We start from the raw sequence: 22,330 nt of genomic DNA, 5'->3' as shown, positions 1-22,330 counted from the left end.
TAGTAACTAGTAATATAAATTATCAAGAAATGGTTAAAATATAATAGGTATTACAATATGCGAACCTATAGAATGAATCTTGAAATAACACAATTTAAATAAAATGTATTGCTTTATTCTACTGTAAATTTTAAAACAATTTTATTATAAATAAACGAAGAAAAAAAATCGACTTAAAGCTATGGTGGTACATCTCTATTACATTAATCGATTTTTTTTATTGTGTAGGTTTTTTTATCCTGGCAATCGGAAGATTTTGGCATGGTTGATCTTTACGGGACCGAGTGAAATAAAACCGTTTTGTGAAATTATTATGAAAATGGAGTGGAAACCTGAACAGGAAGGGCTAAGACAAATTCTAACGCTTCTTAAGGAATCACAGTCACCAGACACAGCCACACAAAGAGCTGTCCAACAAGTATCCTTTTCATAATTTTCTCACCGATGCACTTATCGGCGTGGATATTTTTTATAACTCTAACCGCTTTATTTTTTGTTCATGCAGAATTCTTTCTCTACTTTTTCTAATTTCGATGTATTTGTCGTATATTTTGGTTGCTAGATTCATTTATAAGATTGGCGTTTCGTCTCGACGCTTACGATAAAATCGATTTTTCCGACATGACAGTCATTGACAACCTTTATTTTCCTAACAATGTAATCTCAGAAATTGGAGGAGTTGAACAAATATCCGGACTTCAACAACTATTTAATTTTCGTTTTAACAAAATTAGTTACCGAAGAGGAGCCCACAAGGTCTTTGAGTGGATTGATTTTGAAAAACAATGTGAAGGCCCACTACAACAATTTCTTGCCTGAAGTGGCTGAGTTTATAAAACGGGAATGTTTGTCTGCGGTAGGCGATCCCTCGCCACTGATTCGCGCCACTGTGGGCATTATCATAACCACTATAGCTAGCAAAGGAGAGCTCACTTCATGGCCTGAACTGTTGCCTGCACTGTGCCAGATGCTTGACTCTCAAGACTACAATGTTTGTGAGGTCAGTTCACATTCTTGATAAATATTTTATATTCAATCAACTCCACTGTTATAAGGTGTTCTAAGGAGTTAAAGCACAAAGTGATTTTATTATCTCTGTTTGTTTTTCAATGTAATCTATGAGTGTTTTGTTTTGGGTAGATTGTCTTGCTTTGTTCTTTTTAGCAAGACTTTAAATTGAATAATTTAATTCTGGATCCATAGAGTGATTACTTCTTACTTGTACCTATTAGCACTAAGTTTGTATATTTTTATGTAAATGAAATTATTAGTATAGAATATTAATTGTTAATTACAAGGTTACTTATTATACTTATAAATGAAAACTAGGCAAGCCACTGCTATAACAGGAACAAATTCCTGACTCCCGGCTGATATTTGTAGAAAAATCCAATATCTGCCCAAACCCGGGATTCAATCCCAAAACCCAAATGCAGTAGTCAACCCTTGCACATAAATATATTTTTTTTGAACATAATTAAAAAGTTACTGACCAAAACTAAACTAACCTAAAATAGCCTTCTGCCAATTGCAATAATTTCTGTATTCTTTGAAAAGAATGCCTCTGAGAAAAAGATATATTCCAATAATGTGCCATTAGTAAAACTATATGGAATACTGAAAAATTATAATGTTTTCATTTTATTTGGAATACTTTGATCTGTTGTAAAGTTTATAAATCTAAAATATGCTGATTCATCAAAAGGACACATATTTTTAAAGAATCAGCTTATTTTACACTGTATAATATGAATTTCACAACAAAATTATATTCACTTCAAAATTATAATTTTATACAATATTTGGATAAAGAATTTTTTGGTAATCATTATTTATGGCAGCCTATTGAGTTACATGAATATGTTTAGCTGATTTAGCTAAACAATTTGTTTGTATCATGAAATTAATTATTTGTACAATACAAATGGTGAAAATAAAAACTTGTGTTTTAGGGGGCTTTCGGAGCACTACAAAAAATATGTGAAGACACCGCAGAGATCCTAGACAGTGATGCATTGAACCGACCATTGAATATTTTAATACCAAAGTTCCTGCAATTCTTCAGGCATTCATCACCTAAAATCAGGTGTCATGCAATTGCATGCGTCAACTATTTCATTACAGGCAGAACTCTAGCCCTGATGATGCACATTGATGCATTTATTGAGGTAATATTTTATATGTGTTTATTAGTATAATATGATAATACAAAAACAAGTAATTATAATGTAATGTTTATATGTTATACTTGTCTTATCAGTAGAATGGTTTTTGTTTGCAACTTTGCCAATATGGTGTTTGATATGTGGAAATTTATATAGAGAATTTTTAGCTTGGCCTAGTATGGCAGTTATTGTAGCCACAGAAAAGAATCAACAGTGGAAGGGCCCTGTTGTTGTTTACCTAGAAAACTAGTGTTTTTACAGTCTCACATAAATTGACTATACCAACCATAGCTTTGCACCACAAATAGATTATGCATCAAATAAATTTTGGAAGATTTCAGTAAGATATTGTGTAATAAAAAAAAAAAAATTATTAACAATGTATGTGCTCTTTGACTAGCGGCAACATTATTAATGTGTAAGAGAGCATTCTAGAACTGATTTGCATTTACAAAAATAAAATATATGGAGTTAGTGATAAGGGATATTTTAAATTGCAATTTTTGTGCCATGTTTGTCAAAGAAAGCAATTAATATTAAAAAAATCTTCATACTGATGGTATGAAATACCATTATATCACATATTATTACTACCACTATGATTTTTGTAAACTAGATATTTCATAGTATGATTAAATAAAACTGAGTGCCACTTGCATCTTTTCCCACTCCAGACTGCATGATTACACCACTTGAATTACTTTAGTATTATAATTTAGTTGCATACAATATTGTTTTAAGCCTAAAAATTTTTTTTAGAACCTGTTCCACTTAGCAGCTGACGAGGACCCAGATGTCCGGAAGAATGTTTGTCATGCACTGGTGTTGCTATTGGAAGTCAGACTGGATAGACTCATTCCTCACCTCCCCAATATTATTGAGGTAATGAAATTTCTCTTTTTTACTATAGCAAAATTTAAAATTATTGGATACTAGCTATCATTTGTGAGTCTGGGCGAGTGCATGTTCTGTTCCAGAGTAAAAATCTCACCATGCGCTTTTCCACAGTAAAAATAACTTAATTGATAACTTAGCCTATCTTTGTACTGAAAGCATTCAGCTGTATCCAACTTTACTTCCAATATTCATACTGGGGATGTTGTCGATCCATACCTTTAGATTTTAGCAGATGCGAATATCAGATATTTTTTAAGGGTTACCTAATTGTGATAGAAATAAAGGAAATTTGGGTGTTGCTTGAAATTTGTTACTTCTAACAAACATAATGCACAAACAAAACGCTTCAGCAACCCCATAAAATTATTTAATGAGCATATTAACAGTATAACTTTGATTAATACACATATCAAAATAAATGCGAAATTTCCGCAGTTGCGGATACAGACGAGAATATCTGCAACATCTCTAATCCACATTGTCATGAACTTTAACATTTTTCCATAACATAAGTAGAATAATATTTGACATCAACAAAATAGACTATATGAAGTGTTGTTCTGTTTGTATATAGTATATGTTGGTGCGCACACAAGATGCTGAGGAAGGCGTGGCTCTGGAGGCGTGCGAGTTTTGGCTCTCCCTTGCTGACCAAAATGTCTGTCGTGAGGTAATTGCAAACACATTTTATTTTTACAGTGTCTACAAGTGTTTTATATAATGTGTTTAATGGATCATCATTTTGTTTAAAATGATTGAAGTTTGTGTTAGATAAGGTTTGAGGCAACTAATTTTAATTGCATTGATCTGTTGTCACTATTGAATACAACATTTTGTTGTTAAATTTTACCAAGTAGCAGATTACACCACATGTGATCAGTGATATAAAGTTGTTTGGTACTATTATTTTAAGATATAGGCGATAGGTTTTTATTATATGCAAGTCAAATGAATTCAATATATCATGTCTTAAGGAAGTAGTTTCAAGGTCCTCTCAATAATTTAAATTTCATTATAGTTCATTTATTTAATAGATTACTATAAATGACTTGCAATCTTAAATATACAAGAACTGTGAAGTTCACACTAATCTTAGATGATTGACAGACAGATAGTCATAGGTAAAATATTTTTAATATTTTTAATAGTTGTAGCATTATGCGATTATTTTCCTATGATGTACTTTATGTATAAGGGGAAGTTGAGGTGATGAAGGTGCGGTGCGTAATATATTTGGTGGTGGGTGTGACAGGTGCTGGGCCCGCGACTGCCGGCGCTGCTGCCGGTGCTGGTCCGCGGCATGCGCTACTCGGAGATGGACGTGATCCTTCAGCGCGGCGACCGCGATGACGACGCCGACGAGGCCGAGCCCGACCGCGACTCCGACATCCGCCCGCGCTTCCACAAGCCGCGCTCGCACTCGCTGCGCCACAACGCCGGCGCTGGCGATAGCGCAATGGCCGGCGGCGGCGACTCCGACTCCGAGTCCGAAGCTGGCGACGCCGACGACGGCTCGCTCTCCGACTGGAACCTCCGCAAGTGCAGCGCCGCCGCTCTCGACGTGCTCGCCAACGTGTTCGGCGCGGACCTGTTGCCTGTGCTGTTCCCCATCCTGAAGGAGACGCTATTCCACGATGACTGGGTCATTAAGGAGAGCGGCATCCTGGCGCTGGGGGCAGTGGCAGACGGCTGTATGGCGGGTATGGTGCCGCACCTGCCCGACTTGGTGCCGTACCTGGTGTGTTGCATGGCGGAGCGCAAGGCGCTCGTGCGCGCCATTACCTGCTGGACGCTCTCCCGGTACTCGCATTGGATCGTGTCGCAAAGCCATGACCTCTATCTGCGACCCGTCATGACAGAGGTACGTTTTAGTTATTGAGTCCGCAGAAATTGACGACTATAGTTAGTTTATGGCTAGTGCATGTATGTACTTTCTAAAGTCTTGTGTATGCCAAATTGTAAGTTTTATTAAGCTTTTACGGTGTTCAAAATATCAATGACGCATCAATTGTTTGTCGAAAAATAGTCTTAAAATACTAGTCACAAACTAGTATAGAATATTGGTTTTAACGTTGCAGCTATTAAAACGAGTACTGGACAACAACAAGCGAGTACAAGAGGCGGCGTGTTCTGCGTTCGCGACGCTGGAGGAGGAGGCGTGCACGGAGCTCGTGCCGTACCTCGGCTACATCCTGCAGACGCTCGTGTACGCGTTCAGCAAGTACCAGCACAAGAACCTGCTCATACTGTACGACGCGATCGGCACGCTCGCGGACTCGGTCGGACATCACCTCAACAAGCCCGAGTACATCAGCTTGCTGATGCCTCCTCTCATAAACAAATGGAACGTACTCAAAGACGAAGATAAAGACTTATTCCCATTACTTGAGGTGAGCACTCTTATCTATGATCACAATGTTACTGTGAGTTATGCTTACTTGAGATAATAAAAGATAGCCTTAATTACTGTGGCATTGAGCTATAGTGTCTGTAGACGAGGCCTAGTTTATACAAACATGTGTATTTATATTGTGAACAAATTAAGGTGTCAAGCATTTAGTTCATATTATAATATAAAAGAAAATGTATACTTTCCATGTTGTTTTTAGCTGTTATTTAATTACCAAGTAAGTTTAGGATAATGTAAGAAGCCATTTGTTATATTTCCATGACTAAATTAAAAAGCAGTTTTAACGAAATTAGGTATGACTATGGCTTAATATCTAAACATAAACATGTAATTTAATATCAAAGAAATTTTGCCAGCAGTATTGTTGAAATATTAATAAATCAAACATGCGTGTTTATTTCCAGTGCCTATCGTCAGTGGCGACGGCGCTGCAGTCCGGCTTCTTGCCGTACTGCGAGCCGGTGTTCAGGCGGTGCGTGTCGCTCATAGAGCAAACACTCAATCAGAACATAGTGAGTGTTGACATTTATTCATTCTTATCGTGCGTTCACATTTTGCATGACACGTATGTGTTACGCCGGGTCTAGACTAGTGTTATAACGTAACGCGAATCTGTGCACGATAATATAGCATTACATGCAAGGTTCATTGGCTTAGTACCAGTGCACCAGGGCTAAGAAACATGGGATTCTAGCTTCGAATCCCACGCCGTCTCACTAAAATGTATTTGAGGAATTCAGCAATAAGCTTGCTTCCTATTACAATATTTGGCAAAAAATAATCATGATGAATAGTTGGTGCGTTAGTTGTCCCCCTGCCTAAATAAAGTAACTTAAATAAGTTTTTTTTTGTAGAAAACTTCTCATGAAAATTATAAAATTAGAGATAAATAGTCATATTAGTAGTAAATGCGTAATTAATGGAATGAACCTAAATACATAAATTACCCTTAGATATCGAGGTCTTACCTAACAACCTTATAAGAACATATTGCTACAACTAAAATTATAGTACAGTATAATCCGTTTATTATGACTCTGCCTATATTGACCAACCTCTTATTATGACGTAATTACACTACGAAGTTTGGTTTTCATATAAGATTCTTTATAAAAAAGTCGGATATAATGACTTCCCTTACAGTGACATGTCGCTTATTGTGACCCCTTTTAATAAATTATGTCCGGTTATAATGACCGACATGATTCTTTACGCCTTCGGTAATGTTCGTTGATGCCCGACGACGTTCGGCACGTGGCTCGTTTTTATTTTGAATCTCAGTGATGGGGAAGAAGAAGTCGAGGAAGAACCATTACCTACCGCAGAAGAGGCATTAAAAGCTGCACAATTATTATCCTGATTTGTTCATAGCAATATTGAAAACGATAATTTGACCATAGCGATGTCTTCTATACATAATAGTATTAGAGACTGTTTTACAATAAAATAAAAAAACAAAAAGCAGACAAAAATTACAGATTACTTACATTAAAAATACAACTTTTATGTACATACATACATACATACATTTTATAAGTTACTATGTTTCTCTATTAAAGTACTTAAATACATGCATACCATTTACATAAAAATGTATTTTTTTCACAAAACGCTTTGTATGACGTCCGCTTATTATGACGTGTTTGTCAATTCCTTTCGATGTCATTATAAACGGATTCGACTGTACATAAAACGTGTTATTTTCCAGGCAAACAGTCAAAGTCCAGAGCAGTTTGAGGCGCCGGACAAAGATTTCATGATAGTGGCATTGGACTTATTGAGCGGCTTGGCGGAAGGATTGGATGGACACATTGATCACCTCATTTCCAATTCCAATTTGATGCAGCTCTTGTACCAGTGCATGCAGGATCCAATGCCTGAGGTATCATACGCAGCGTAAATTATGCGTGTTACAATTTCAATAACATTTTAGCTTTCGTCAAACAGCGGACGAGGGGACGCTGTAGGTAATATACACTATGGGTCATAGAGCCGTCGCGCACGACGATGGACTTCATATAGAGTCGAGCGTCGCCGTCCCTTTATGTCGCCGTTTTATCGAATCAGTATAAATTGATAAAAATATGTTTAGCAGTTATTTACGTAATTTTTTTATTAACATAGTTCTTTATAATGATAAGTGTTGCCTCTTTTTGATTTAGGCTATTAAGTTTGTGATCTACTCTTAATTCTGAACTTTATAAATGTGTTACGTTTATTTTGTGTTTATTATATATTTATGTCACAGGTGCGCCAGTCATCTTTCGCATTACTAGGAGATTTAACTAAAGCGTGTTTCCAACACGTATTGCCGTACATACAAGAATTTTTACCGATCCTCGGAATGAACTTAAATCCAGAATTAATATCAGTTTGTAATAATGCGACGTGGGCAATAGGCGAAATTAGTATTAAATTAGGTAAGGGTAGTAAACTTTGGAGACTAATTTACTTTGATGCTAGAACATCCATGGTGCTCTATTAATTACCACTAAGTTAATTTAGCTCTCAGCCTCACATATAACCGCCATTAGGTACCGCATCTGAGACCCGATTGTTATAATTGAACAATAAGAACAATTATACAACTGAATTATCACGGATTTAATTTCGCTTCCTACCCCACGCATAACTGCCATTTGATACCGCATCTTAGGCACAACTGTTGATTATTTAAGAATGAGAATGTTATATTATAAAACGAACTCCTACTACCAGCTTTATTTTAAATACCAAACCACACAATATATTGATTTAGTATCAAAGGCGATTCTTGTATGTTAGAAAATGATTTCATGTCTTTTTTCTAAATGTGATGGAGATTTGTGGTCTGCGGATAGTATAAAGTGAATATAGAGAGCGTCGATTTGGTATAGAGCGTTCATCGACTTACTGTACTGACAACCCTGACTATAGATTATTCTCTTAAACTCATCGACGTATCCCTCATCCTTACAGTGCGTAATTACGTCACAACGTTTCATACCGCGCAGTCCTCTATCTAGCGTTAGCAAATCTCTGCCTTAAGAAAAATAGGCATTTTGTGTTAGGTGTTTAGCTCTCACCAGTCACTAATAAATGACTTCTAGATTACGTTTTTAGATTTCTATAGACGGTACGCCGTACGAGGCATTTATGTTCCGAAAGCTAGAATACGGAGTTTTATTTTATTTATAGTCAATGTAATAAATATACATTACAATATTATGGTAAAATTGTGCTATAAAGCCATGGGTGGTCTAGTGTTAAAAAAAATAAGATGTCACAATGACAGGCGCACCGATGACATATTTGTTGCATTTCAGGACCGGAAACATCAAAATATATACCTCTAGTGCTAAATCATTTAGTCGAAATCATTAACAGGCCCAACACACCGAAGACCCTTTTGGAGAACACAGGTAAGGTCCAACCACACTGTCACCATGAACATCATTAATATTTCACACTAATTAAAACAAGGACTTCTAAATTCTATCGAAATTACACATACATATATTATATGTATATCATTTAAATTTATTTTTTGCTAGAATATGATCCAATAACAAAATTTGGTGGCAGTCGTGTATGCTGTGACTATATGGTTTTATTTGTATTATGTATATCTCCTTTTCACTGCTTTATATTAATTTACAAAGTCTGTTCGTGCCAATCGTCCTTAAGTTTTTATTTTATTTTTGTTTCGTAGGGCGTTTCTAACGAGATGAGTGTGAATCACAACTCCCGGTTGTTATATATATATATTTACACCTCATCTAGATTAGATGAAATCAGTCTAATTAATTTAAAGCTTTCACTTGTATCACCCAGAGACTGGTACTAGCTATTGAAGCGCTTTTTATACAAAAGTCATGATAAATTATAAACTGTAGCTATGGTTATTATTTCGTTATTTTGGAAGTATAATGTAAATATGAAGCACACGCGTAGTGCCAACACTGGTGTGTGCCTGTACCGAGGGCCGGGCCGGAGGGCTCAGTGCACGAGCGGCGCAGTGTCGGCTCCGTGTCCGCTCCGTGCTCGCTCAGTGTCCGCTCAGTGTCCGCTCAGTGTCGCGCAGACGGTCGACAAGTCGAGCCTCTGCCCGCCTCCCGGCCCTTTTTAGATGTGTACTAGTACTCGCATATGCAATATAAATATTATGATGTAATAGAATTACATAGCATAGAATATATGTTTGAAGTTTTTTCCATTTGTAACACTAATTTGCTGTTGAATTATGTACTTTAACTATGTTTTGAATGGTTTGTTGATTTGTTTTCTTGGTTTTGTTCTCGGTATGTCGTGGCGTGTAGCGATTACTATCGGTCGGCTAGGTTATGTGTGCCCCCACGACGTCGCACCCGTATTACATCAATTTGTACGCCAGTGGTCTGTAGTCATTTTTTTTATTATTACTTTATATTATTACGATTACTTTTAATATCGAATAAGTTATTAACCAATATTATTTCGATTGTGGATGGTGTTTGTTCGTGGCTTGTTAATATTATTGTTTTGTATTACCCGTTGTTATTTGAGTTGACCAAGCATGATACTATATTATGTAATATTAACACACGATGACAGTGAACAGAAGCTGTTGTATGTGTACAGTGGCCGACTGTGACTGCAGTGACACACGCTGACGGACTCGCTCATTAATGTCTTGTAGTTTTTGATCATATTATTTTCAGTGCTGTATTTTATATGTGTTGAACACCATCCGCTTTCTACAAATATAACCTGCTAAATATTATTTAACCAAACTGCAAGACAAGTAAGATGTGCTCACTGCTCAGAGACCGCGTTCACTTCACTAATAACATATAATTAATTATGATATTATGATCGTGTGCAGTTCTGTACCAACCACCAGTCAATTTTGTTTATTTATATAGCTTTGCTTACAGTTTGGAATATTCATAAGTATCAGTATTCATATGAATATATTTTTATTGTGTGCAATTCACTATCAATATTGCTCCTCGCTTCAAAATTTTCTTGTGTATATTGTCGCACAAAACAAATCATTTTAGGGATTATAATTTCGAACTGCATCAATTTTTGTTTTTCATAGTTTAGTATTTCAGTTAAAGTTCGTATCTGTCACTCCCATGACCCACATTTTTCCTTTATGTGCTATTCTGAAAATTTATTCAATCTTGTGCGGCATTGTACATGTATTTTTACATAATGTGTTATAATCGATTGGTAAATTCGCTTCGTTAAATAATAATTCATATTCTCAATATTTAAATAGCGAATTGGGATGGTATTTCGATAAAATACAGAGATTATATAATAATAAAAAAAAAAAACGCAAAACAGCGCTTTGTTATTATCTATATTTCAACTGAATGATACGCAATCGAAACCTATACAGGGTGGATTCTTCAGATGGGGCAATAAGGGTACAGTTCGATATAAATTTCTTGACGGTAGTGAAGAAAGCTGCGAACGCATTTCAGCGTAGAGTGTAGTTGACAATATCTATCTTTAGGTTTTTATTTATATTCATAAAATTATGAAACACTATTTTGTTTTGGTTGTTGAATTTTGAAATGTTTAAAACCTAATATTTTTTTTGTTATAATAGTGGTTAGGGTACCTGCTCTTACTGCCTTATTAAAAAAAAACACCCTGTATAAATACTTGAAAAGAATTTATGCCAGATAAAGTGATAAAAAAAGCATAGTGAGTTTCTCTTCGATCTGTATCTCGAGAATAAATAAATACTCGTTATATTAATCTGTAGGTTTCGATTGTCATTTAAATTCCAATTGGCTAATGAAAAAAGAACCACGATTGAACTTAGAGCTTCCTGAATATCACCTGACACATATAGTGGTCGTTAAGTCGGACACTCGCACGGCTGTAATGAGCGATTTGATCCAGGTGCACGTATTTGCGTAACATCCGAGACAACGACGAGAAAGACTCTGCGTTCCGTGGCATCTGCCAGATGATCCAGGTGAACCCGGGCGGCGTGGTGCCGGACTTCATGTTCTTCTGCGACGCGGTGGCCTCGTGGTCGCATCCTAAGGACGATCTTAAGGAGATGTTCACCAAGATCCTGCACGGGTTCAAGAACCAAGTGGGCGAGGAGAACTGGCGCCGCTTCACCGACCAGTTCCCCGTGCAGCTCAGCGCACGACTCTCGGCCATGTGCGGCATATAGAAACGATCACTTCGTCATGGTGGGTATAGCGCGTGGTGTTTGTCTTGTGACGTGTGTGGCAGTCTGTGAGTTGTTTGGTTTTGTTGCAGGGGATTCAATGTCAGCACGGGTCGGGAAGACATTGCGGGTGTCCGCGGCCGCGGCGCCCGAGAGCGTAGGGACTCGTCACGATGTTCGCCGGTCGCCGGCCTCGCTTCTGCCGCCACGAGCCACAATATGTGCCAACACCTGTGACCTCACTACAATAGCGAGGATATTTTTCCGATTTGTACCTAACGTCGAATGTGTAGCTTAGATTGTGAATTGTTACACTTACTTTCCGTTCGCTTTGATGATTGCGTGATAGCGGCGATTCCACTAAGTTCGCGTCGAGATGTAAGCGCTAGGTGGACTAGTGCAGTGCACGGAGTAGCCCTGTCTCGTACAACTCGGGTGCACTCGGGTGTACTCGGGTGTACTCGGGTGCACTCGGGCAAGGCTTGCTGTATTCGCACCGCGTAATGCCAACGCAGCACATTGCATGCTTGCGAGCCTGTTTGTTTTGGATTTGATCGTAACGAGTGTAACTCATTGGCCTGTAGTTGTAGTATTCTCACCAATTATTTAAAAGCGGTGATTCAGCTACAAATGTCATACACGTGGCAACTTATTACATAAATTTAATTGCATGAAACTTAGTGATAGTTGATAGTTTGTAAACGCGGTAAATGAGACTCGCGTAGTTTGTTTTCGATTGACCACTTTTGATTTGTAGATAAGTTATCAGCAAAAATAAATCTATACTACTTAACACACAACAAAGGGAAATATTCCAGTATTCGATTGGTAAAAACTCGCTTAGTAGTAATCTATAAATAATGTGAAAGTGTACAGTAGGCACAACGATTGCATTCGACTGCGACGTTTAGCTGTACTGACGTGCAATTCAGGCTTATACACCTCATAGTCTTGCATATACAATTCGAGCAATAATAAATTGTTGTTAGTCGCAAGTTATAACTTAAATTTATTTAGAAACAAGGTAAAATAACCGAAGAGTGTTTAAAGCGAAGTTCCGTTCTGTTTGTGAGTGTAGGTTGGAGGGCGGAGCAGCAACGAACAGCAAACACGCGCTGAGCCCGCTGCCGATCGCACTCGCCGTACAATATGATAATGATTAGCATTTAGGTTAACCGATCCTGTTCACTGCTCAATCTTACGACAGCACGTGTTCATTTTCAAGTTTCACTAACATTTGCAAATAAGGAAGCTCTTATAATATGAACGTAGTTCACAAGTCTTTAACACCTAACACCGAGCAGTTTTTTGACGTTAGACATGTTTGTCAAAAAGCATTTATTTATATCTCCACTAGAGCTCTTCAGACATCTATTTTGGTAGGTGTTTAAAATTTATGTGTTAATTATTATTTTATATAAATTACAAGACTTAGTGAAATCGAGAATTTATGTCAACTGTGATTTGTGACTGGTTTTTTTTGACTAATATATTTACGATTACATGTCTGTGTCTGTGTAGATATGATATATACGGCTTTGATAGATTTTATGACGGCTAGATTTCTGCTATATAATATACCAAATAGTATTTTTATGTTGTATATTGTTTAATGGATTTGTACGTTGAGTTGGCCTCGCTGCATCGACTAGTTGTGTATCGAGTATCGATACGCCCGCCGTCGCTTTGACGATCGCCGCACAGTACCGTGTGGTGATTATCGTTCGCTTGTAATAGAAAAGATAATATCGCAGCAACTGCTAATGCGTGATGCGTCACATCGTACAATTATACATCGATGTCGATATATCGACAGTCGAGTCGACGTGGACAACTTGTTTGATTGGTATAAAGTACTATTTACATGTATATTTAATGAAAGTAATATTATGTATATGTAAATACATTTGCGATGTATATTATTATATTCAAGTAAATTGTTATTTTTTTGTTTTTAAACGCTAAAAGTCTGACTTTAAACACTTGTTATAACGTCATTTGGTTTTTCAGATAAATGGGATCTGAAATGGTGTAGTTCATATTATTTATGGACATTATTAGTCTACAAATTTCAATCGTAGCGTTAGGGTTCAATATTATAGTATGATTTTCGGGGATATAAGAAAATGTAACATTCCGCTAAATCCAAATTTTATTTTTGGCAATATCTATCATGAGTTTTTTTTGTTTTCAATTTTCTATGTTCACTGTTGTACGCTTATGGATACACGGAGAAGCATTCTGGGTGTCGATTTAGCACGAACATGTTGAGTGATACGTTATTTGTACGCGCAGATACCTTAGTAGTCTAGTTCCCTGATTCCTGTGCGATTCCTCTCCCAGCTCCTGTCTAGTCCTGATCCTTGTAATGTGCCAACGAAGCCCTGATGGCGTGCAGGTGAATGCGTACCATTGCCATACACTGCTCGAGGACATGTGATGTCTGCGGGCGTTGCGATTCGAGTTTCATTCAAGTCTCGGTACCCGTAGGAACAAACCTAAATTGTAGTAACTCAGCGCTGGCTTTTGGACAAATTTAACAAAATATTGTTTATATTTTAAGTAGAAACGATTTTTACAAATGTTACGGGTGACCTCGTAATATATATTTAAGGTAAGTAGATTTTATCATCTTGGTTTTTTTTTATTGATAATAGTTTGATTTTCCTAAAAAGCAGCAGTGATAATAGTTGTTTAAGTGATGCGTGCATGTTGTGTGAGTGAGATGGCATCGTGAGGCACTCCCCTCCTTGAGGCACTAGGTATATTGTGATTTGTGAAATATAGTTGTATGGTACGAACGAACATTTGTGATGCATTGTCGATATAATTATAGGTTGTTTGCGTCGCATATTATAGCTGTCATAATTTGTGTTGTGGATAAATTTATAATATTCGAGATTGCATAGTATTTTATTAAATATATATTACGTTGTCGATGTACCTACGCGAATACTCAAACCTTTATTAAATGTTTCTTAAAATATGACTGCAATAACTTCTTGTACTTATAATGTATTAGTATAATAGTGTAACTGCAAAATATATACGTGTTCATAGGCGTAATATTCTTTGAAATTGTTGAATATATCATTATTATAATATAGAAAAACATTTTATATTCACCGATCGAACAATTAGGCTGCTTCCATCGACATTTGTGCAGGCATATCGACAATGACACGCCCATCTCATCATCAGTCAAAACTATTCTTGTATTGTTTTGTCATTTTTATTATGTATATTTTATTTTAAAACATGGATTTATCAAATTATACAAATCTATATGTATTTCTATTATAATTACGTATTATTTACGTGTCACTTCGCTACCATTCTGAACGTTAAGAGTTGTGTGGCGCCCTCTCGCGCTCGTCTGCCGTGAGAGGGCTTTGGCAATGATCACATTATTATTGTAAATCTCGTGAAAGATGTAACAATCACTTCACATCCATGAACCTATGTCTTGTATAATTATGTTTTAAATTGTTGTAACAATGTAACATTTCATTAACATGTCACACAAAATTTATAAAAATGAGTACAGATATTATGTGAGCACATAACCACACCCTACCTGACTACCTCTGTCTGCCTAAACCCTTGTTGAAAGGACGGCTTGATGGACGATAGCATCTGCATGCAGTACCTCCCGGGAGTTTTACTAACGTATTAACATTCCATGTACTATTTGTACTCATTTTTAAACATGTCGTGCAGTAATGTAAACAGCCGTTTATCATGTTTTGAGTTCTGGTTGTAATAAATTGACCTCACAGTAGACATTCTTTTACCATACATTTCGTTAATAAAGCACTCATTGTTCGAAGACGTTTTATTATTTACTAGATTAGACCCTTAATATTGTTCGCAACAGAGATTTTCAATTCGAAGATTGATCGAAAATCTAAAATTTGACGTAACCGTTACCAGGATCAATCTTTCAAGTAACTTTGATATCCTGCGTTTATTAAAGCAACGGTCTTAAGTTACCTTACTGCCAAGTACTTCATATACATACTTTCAATTAATTATTAAAATGAATAATATGTACCTACACTAGTTTTTTCTCGTTGCTTCGCCCGCGTGAAGAAGTTTTACCGGGGTAGAAAGTAACCTATAATCTTCCCAGGGTCTTAAACATCTCCATATGAAATTTCATGAAAATCCATTCTGTAGATTTTGAGAAAATCGACCATATACAGACAGACAGCTTATGGGGACTTTGTTTTATAATATGTATAGATAGATAAGAACCCTATTTATTATTTAGCAAATAACAAAGCACATAACTCTTAGAAACCCAGGCCCAGAAGCGAACACTGAAAAACATAGTGTATGTTCTTTTTATTTAAAAGGAATGAATTTTTTTATTAAAAGTAAGCTAGGGGATATGAATTAAAAACTATGCTTGCAAATCCTCACATAAAAATCATAAAAGAATTAAACAAAAACATTCTAATAGGACCCTAGGTAGACAATTTGATTACTTAAGTATATTAAAGCAAAATTAATGTTATTAAGTGATGAAATTTTTAAATTAATTTGCTATTTATTTATATATTTACGTAATATATAAGTTAATTTTAATAAGTAATGCTTACAAAATTATTAATTATATAATTAAAATTTTGAGAAATTCATTTGAATTGTTTGATGATGTCGACCAACCGGGCCTGAAATGTGCATTGCCGTTTCCGTACTTGGATAGCTTACTATTAGTAACCGCAAAACCTACATATAGATATCATTTTTGAAATTTTGATCTCGACTAATTGTCATCATTGTACTCCAATGATCGATTCAATGGAGAAGGATAGTTTCTGTCGCTGCGGCTGGGCAGGGATGGGCGCGTACGTGGTAAGTAGTGCCGCAAGGAGATTTCTGCAGAAGACAGCTGCGGGGGGTGCGGGGGGTGCAGGGGGCGCGGGCAACGGAGCCGGCACCGGCGCCGCCAGCCCGCGCTCCAGCTCGGCGTCGGCGAATGTGCGCCGGCGACGCACTCGCTCGCTCCACGCTGGGTCGTTCGAGAATAACTTTTCATTTCCTGTGAAAAGATTTTTAATGAGGTGAGTAAGTGCCAATGTTGTTTGTAAACAAATAAGTTATGACGATGTAGGTATAAATGAGATATTTAATTATAGAGTAAATACGACTAATCCAATCGATTTATTTACCTTATGGCGATACCTCAAGGTCCATTTTCAGTAAAGTCCATTATTTCTACCTGTACTTCCTCGGGTGGCATAGTAGGGACGACTTTAGAGCCGTTGTCTCGCGTTAGATCCCCAATCGAATATTTTTTTTTAATATGGCAAATGTTTATAGAGTGCCATGGACTGGCTTATAGAAATAGGTAGATCGGACTTTCGGATGAGAGCTTTAGATGCTCGCAACTCTTTGAAAATGAGTGACCATGCTGAGGGCAACCCACAGGCTACGAAACTTTACTCAGTACGGCCACTTCGAGAGAATGGAGATATCAACGATTAAGGGATGAAACAAACTATCTATCAGTTACCGTTATTCGTCGGCTCGACAGAGGTTTCGGCGAGGGTTGTAACCACGCGTTAATTAATAACATTATCTATAAAAAATATATCTAGCTAAACATTATTTTGATTGGTCAATTGTAATGATAAAGATCGTTTCTAGGAATCGTTCATAAACGGAATACCTCACGGTGTACTAGTTACGCCTTTGCTTATACCTTCGGAAAAGAAAAGAGCATGCGCCCTTGGTTTGTGGGCTAGCTGGCTATATACACGCACAGGCACAGCTTCAAAATGTCGCATTTTTTTTGCCTTGAGGTAGGTAGGTATTTATTTACGTAAGTATAGTAAGACAAAAATTTGCTCAACCAATTCAATACGCTTGAAATATCTATTATTTTCTTCTTTATTCCATATAAAGTAAAACCTTCGAAATTTATATTAGTTACGAAAAAATAATTCTGGATAAGGACACAAAAGTTGAAAGGGGATTTGAATTTGTTCAGCTACTTTTGTGGCTAACTGTACATAACGCAACCAAAGTATCTAAAAGAAGCGTTCCTTAACACAAATTAAATTCACAAAATGCAAGTAACCATAGGCGAGTATTTTATATTATTTAAACAAGATGCTCAACAAGGACTGTCTAACTTCATATAAGTAATTATACGCCCAAGTAAAGTAATTAATTAGCTACCTACTAGACGGTTTGGGTACCAACGCCTACATTTGACCCAGTTAAATAGATACAATAAAACAAAAATATTGGCTGTATGAATATCTATTTGGCACCCGCTGCGCTATCACTCACTACTCAGCAGGACGGAAAGACATGTTTACAGTCAACAGTATTACTGAAACATGACACCCGCACAAAAAGCCGCCTCCGCCTTCTCTTGTAAAACAATCTTCACACTTTTTTACTGCCCATAAAAATAGTTTAAAAGAAATTTTTGTTTTTAATAGACAGTGAAATGTTGCCGAGTGTTGGATGACAGCTTTTGTTCTGTAATGAAGCGGGGACATTTTCAGCAGTCGTTCAAATTTTTTATTACGCCCGTAGTGATCTATTTCTGATTGTTGAAAAATTTTACGAACCGAGTGAGCAACATTTTACAGAAAACATAACAATTCGCAACATTTTATAGAGTATTTCATATTATAGTATTCGTCATACCCTGAACTGTAAAAATTGCGTACGAAATTTTTATATTAGAACTATGATTAATATACTACGACGCGAATCCCACCAGCAACTCTCATGTAGGTCATAATTCATGACCAAAATTCAAAATTAGCGTCCTTTCGCAGTGTTACCCATAACAAACTTACTTACGTACGACTCGATAACGCACCTATCTGCCTACCCCTATGTTATGAGTGACCGATCTGTCTTAGAACTCTGTCGTGTAGACTTATTTATGTAATACTTATTCACCGTTTTAATTTGATTGTATAATAAAATTTCAAAATAAGTTGAGATGTATTCCATACCTACGTAAAGTGACTGCATCGCATACTTTAATCCAAAAAAAAATATTTATACGAAACTCCCTTTCAGAATATAGGTATAATTTTAACGCACTCCTGGTGTTCCAAAGTAAATATTTATCCAACTAATTCGCATTTAGCGTTTCACGGATGGGAAACGAAACACTCGACAGTGTCGGCTCGGTTACAACAATAACAACAACGGGTGTAGTGGTGTGGACGAGCCGGCGCACCCTGCCCCTACTCACTGTCGCAACGAACATTACACGGATAATAATAACATGTAGATGGACTTATTTAAATAACATGCTAATGGAAGGATGACCATTGTTATTGTAGAATGAATTTAAACTATAATAACTAATAAACACACCGTTGTATTTCTACAGTAAGTACCTACCTAGTATCTACATACATTTATGTGACGATGGGTAGATTTAGACGCCTATAATAACCTGCGTAAGCCCATATTAATGAAGTTTTATTCATTCGAAAATTATATTGTTATTTTAATATCCAACAATAAATCACAGTTAGGGACTTGTATAAAAAGAGTTGAGCATTTCCCTGAAATAGAAGACATATGTCGATTATTTTAGTGTTATTACAAAAAAAAAAACAAAATTTGTAGATTACTTGGTTTAGGCGTCCCGTTAACTCGTAATAAAATATCAATGGTTTTATAACTGAGCATACGTAGTCCAACAAACAAGTGAGGCGCTCATGCAGTGTTAATGAGGGCCCCGGGTGACACCTCATATAAATAAATAACCAGACACCATATAAGTTGTAACATCTGACAGAATACACATGGATGTACTGCCGGTAATAGGAACACATAGTAGAACTACCGTGCTGATGTCTTATATTCCATCCCTGGGTCGAATTGTTACTGTGTCTCACAAAAAAATGATGCGATGTGAAAATATAACTCACTGTTCCGTTTTCTAGGTGCCACAAACGAGATATCTGGAAACCCAAATATCCCTCTAGTTGGGCGGTTAGATACCCCTATGCCTTAATTTCAGAGCAAGGACGATTCTTTTGAAATTGAATGTTTCTATAGGTTTTTGTGAGTGGCGGAGATCACATAACCTCGGGTAAATAAAATAATCATTTGCCGACTTATGGACTCGATAAACGAAAACGAATTTATAAGTGAAACCGTTCTGCTTACCATAAACAGGCGTCTGCACTGGATAGTTTCTGGACATCTGCATGCAGCGCAGGCGAGCGCGGTAAGCACGCTTCCGTGCCGCCAGAGCAGCAGCCTCGCCGTCGCGCAACTCCGATGAACCAGCGCCTTGCTGCCTGCGAAGTGCCACCTGTGCATAAACATAATAACACCTACTTATAAAACACATCCTCAATGAAATTAGGCACTTATGTAAAATTATGAGGATAACCGGGGCCAATAACATTATAGCGGCTAGTGATAAATTAATTTTGAATTATAATTAAGATTTGTTTATAAGCCAAAGATCGAATATTGTTGCTAGTGATTAAAATGGGTACTCTTCGTTTCCATGGGTTTTTTACCATCAGGCGAACGGCTAGCTCCTTTCGTCATGCATTGCCATAAGAAATAAACTGGCAATGTGAAGTGGCTTGCCTTTACTATTGAGTACTCTAAGGAAGTGTTTATTCAAGTTTTAACCCCCGACGGAAGAAATGGGTATTGTAAGTTTAAAGTCTGTATGTCTGCCTATGATACATAGAATCCGAACGAATGAACCGATTTTAATGTATTTTTTTCTATTTGAAAGCCGATGTAATCGCGATGAGTCTAGGTATAAAATATAAAGATCTACTCAGGCGTTGGAACATCACCAACTCATTTCCTACTTTCACAGGTCCGATCAATTTAAAATATTATGCTGTTTTGTTATTTCAGTGGTATTTTCAAGACAAGGTAATTTTGAGCTGATGCTGCAGCAAAAAGTAGTCTACGGAATACCCAACTCCTCAGCAACTTTCAGCAGATAAGACGTATTTGGGCTCATCAGAATAGTCTCAATGAGTAGGTAGATGTTAAATAAATATACAAGAAAATAGCACTTAATAGATTGAAATAGAATTAAATTAAAATTTTAAATTACCCCTGACAGAAAAATACCGCTAAAAGTAAACAATAAAATTAATGTCGTTTAACTACAGTATTATAAGTAAGTACCTTGTAATATTTCCACAAATACATAGCGTCTTTGAGTAGGTCAAAATATTACATCTTTATGAAATGATTACAGAACGAACAAAAACATTTTAGGCTAAATAATTTATATGTTAGGTAATGAGATTCACTACTTAATTCAAAAGCGAAATAATACACATTTGGTAAATGAGATAATATAATGTTGCATTACCTGGGCAGCCATGACTCTTTGTCGCTCGAGGACCAGCAGACATCCAGGACAGCGACAATCTCGCCATCGACACAGGCGTTTATGTCCTTTGAGGCAAGATATTACTCCATGGTTGCGGCAACGCGCGCACTTTGGTGTCCTGAGAGCTTTCCGACTACCATTGCCCTCTGTTTCTCCGCAACCTTCACTTTGCATTTCGTTTATCCAGTTCAAAATTTTTAAATAATCACAAATTCATTTTAACACGAACTTGGAGGCACGACCGATCAAAACAAAACATAAATTCATCATAGAGTCATGTTGACGCTGAAATATCGTTTCAGAGATTGAGTGGTGTAAAGCAGGCAACAAGTTTAAAATGTTCAGCGGTCGAGTTCGCTCCGCCCAGGCGCAGTTTCGATTGGCGGAACGCGATGTGGGCGGGCGGCCGCGACTAACGCCGGCGGCAGCGACACAACCATTTGTATTGAAAAAGTTTTATTTTTCATGGTAAAGTGATACATTACACGGATCATGTTTAAGTGTTTTCTATGATGCTTTTGATGTGCGCAATCAAAGGAAAACATTATGACGGATTTATAAATAGTTAAGTCTTTTTTGTAGGTACGTACTAAATATTTTCTCATTCTCCAATTTACCTTTTAATTTTGGTAGTAAGTATATTAAATGCAATATTAAATAAACCAAATAAAATTACTTAAGTATATTGTCAATTTGCAGAATAAGATGTTTAGATTTATAAGATAAAAAGGAAAACCATAGAAAGGAATTGGATGATAAATAAGCGCCCAAATAACTTATAGGTCCCTAGTACCTTGACTCCGGATTGATACTAATTAGAAAAATCACATAACAAATTACCCGACTCAGGGATCGAATCCGAGACCTCAGCCAGTGGCAGTCTGCCGGGTGGCGAATCGGATCAACGACCCAGAGCCTCGAGCTTATAACAGGGGCAGAAAAAACAATATCCTATATCGACAATCGGGTAAAAAGGACTCTCGAAAACCTGCCGCCCCGAGCCTCGCATTAGCATCGCTACTGATCTTAGGACTGCAGTTGTCCCGCCATTGTTTCTATATGAATTAGAAAATACGTAGGAAGGTACCGAAGTACCTACTTTCTACTTTACTTCCTACCATACCGAACTGGGTAGTAACATATTTTTAAATAATAATATAATAATAATATCAGCCCTGTATTATATACTTGCCCACTGCTGAGCACGGGCCTCCTCTACTGAGAGGGATTAGGCCTTAGTCCACCACGCTGGCCTAGTGCGGATTGGTAGACTTCACACACCTTCGAAATTCCTATAGAGAACTTTTCAGATGTGCAGGTTTCCTCACGAT

General features: G+C 36.9%; 2 protein-coding genes across 3 annotated transcripts; one reads left to right on the top strand and one right to left on the bottom strand.

The window, feature by feature from the left end:
• The first annotated feature begins 229 nt into the window (after positions 1-229).
• On the top strand, positions 230-15,461 carry LOC115448642 (transportin-1). 2 transcript variants are annotated; one of them, XM_030176137.2, is made up of 14 exons: positions 231-418; positions 668-1,000; positions 1,953-2,168; positions 2,925-3,047; positions 3,637-3,732; positions 4,315-4,923; positions 5,141-5,452; positions 5,877-5,984; positions 7,181-7,354; positions 7,721-7,892; positions 8,778-8,873; positions 9,771-9,846; positions 11,353-11,654; positions 11,725-15,461. In XM_030176137.2, the coding sequence occupies exons 1-13, from the start codon at positions 314-316 to the stop codon at positions 11,633-11,635; spliced, it is 2,703 nt and encodes a 900-aa protein (XP_030031997.1). In that variant the 5' UTR covers positions 231-313; the 3' UTR covers positions 11,636-11,654; positions 11,725-15,461. The 2 variants fall into 2 exon arrangements, 1 of the variants encoding a protein (XP_030031997.1); XR_003939116.2 differs by lacking the exon at positions 9,771-9,846 and having other exon boundaries at positions 230-418.
• LOC115448641 (doublesex- and mab-3-related transcription factor 2) lies at positions 14,796-22,109 on the bottom strand. Its single transcript, XM_030176136.2, has 3 exons — positions 20,979-22,109; positions 19,793-19,940; positions 14,796-16,679 (listed from the first exon to the last, which is right to left on the bottom strand). The coding sequence occupies exons 1-3, from the start codon at positions 21,171-21,173 to the stop codon at positions 16,414-16,416; spliced, it is 609 nt and encodes a 202-aa protein (XP_030031996.1). The 5' UTR covers positions 21,174-22,109; the 3' UTR covers positions 14,796-16,413.
• Between the last annotated feature and the right edge of the window lie 221 nt (positions 22,110-22,330).

The sequence above is a fragment of the Manduca sexta genome, chromosome 25 (assembly GCF_014839805.1).
Source record: "Manduca sexta isolate Smith_Timp_Sample1 chromosome 25, JHU_Msex_v1.0, whole genome shotgun sequence".
Lineage (NCBI taxonomy): Eukaryota > Metazoa > Arthropoda > Insecta > Lepidoptera > Sphingidae > Manduca > Manduca sexta.
This window is presented reverse-complemented; position numbering and strand designations above follow the sequence as displayed.

Excerpts from the sequence above, each read along its gene's own strand:
- LOC115448642 (XM_030176137.2), top strand. The coding sequence starts at position 314 with ATGAAAATGGAGTGGAAACCTGAACAGGAAGGGCTAAGACAAATTCTA. Across the intron at positions 1,001-1,952 it reads AAGACTACAATGTTTGTGAG|GGGGCTTTCGGAGCACTACA; the intron begins GTCAGTTCACAT and ends CTTGTGTTTTAG. Across the intron at positions 5,985-7,180 it reads AAACACTCAATCAGAACATA|GCAAACAGTCAAAGTCCAGA; the intron begins GTGAGTGTTGAC and ends GTTATTTTCCAG.
- LOC115448641 (XM_030176136.2), bottom strand. The coding sequence starts at position 21,173 with ATGCAAAGTGAAGGTTGCGGAGAAACAGAGGGCAATGGTAGTCGGAAA. Across the intron at positions 19,941-20,978 it reads AAAGAGTCATGGCTGCCCAG|GTGGCACTTCGCAGGCAGCA; the intron begins GTAATGCAACAT and ends GTTTATGCACAG. Across the intron at positions 16,680-19,792 it reads AGTGCAGACGCCTGTTTATG|GAAATGAAAAGTTATTCTCG; the intron begins GTAAGCAGAACG and ends ATCTTTTCACAG.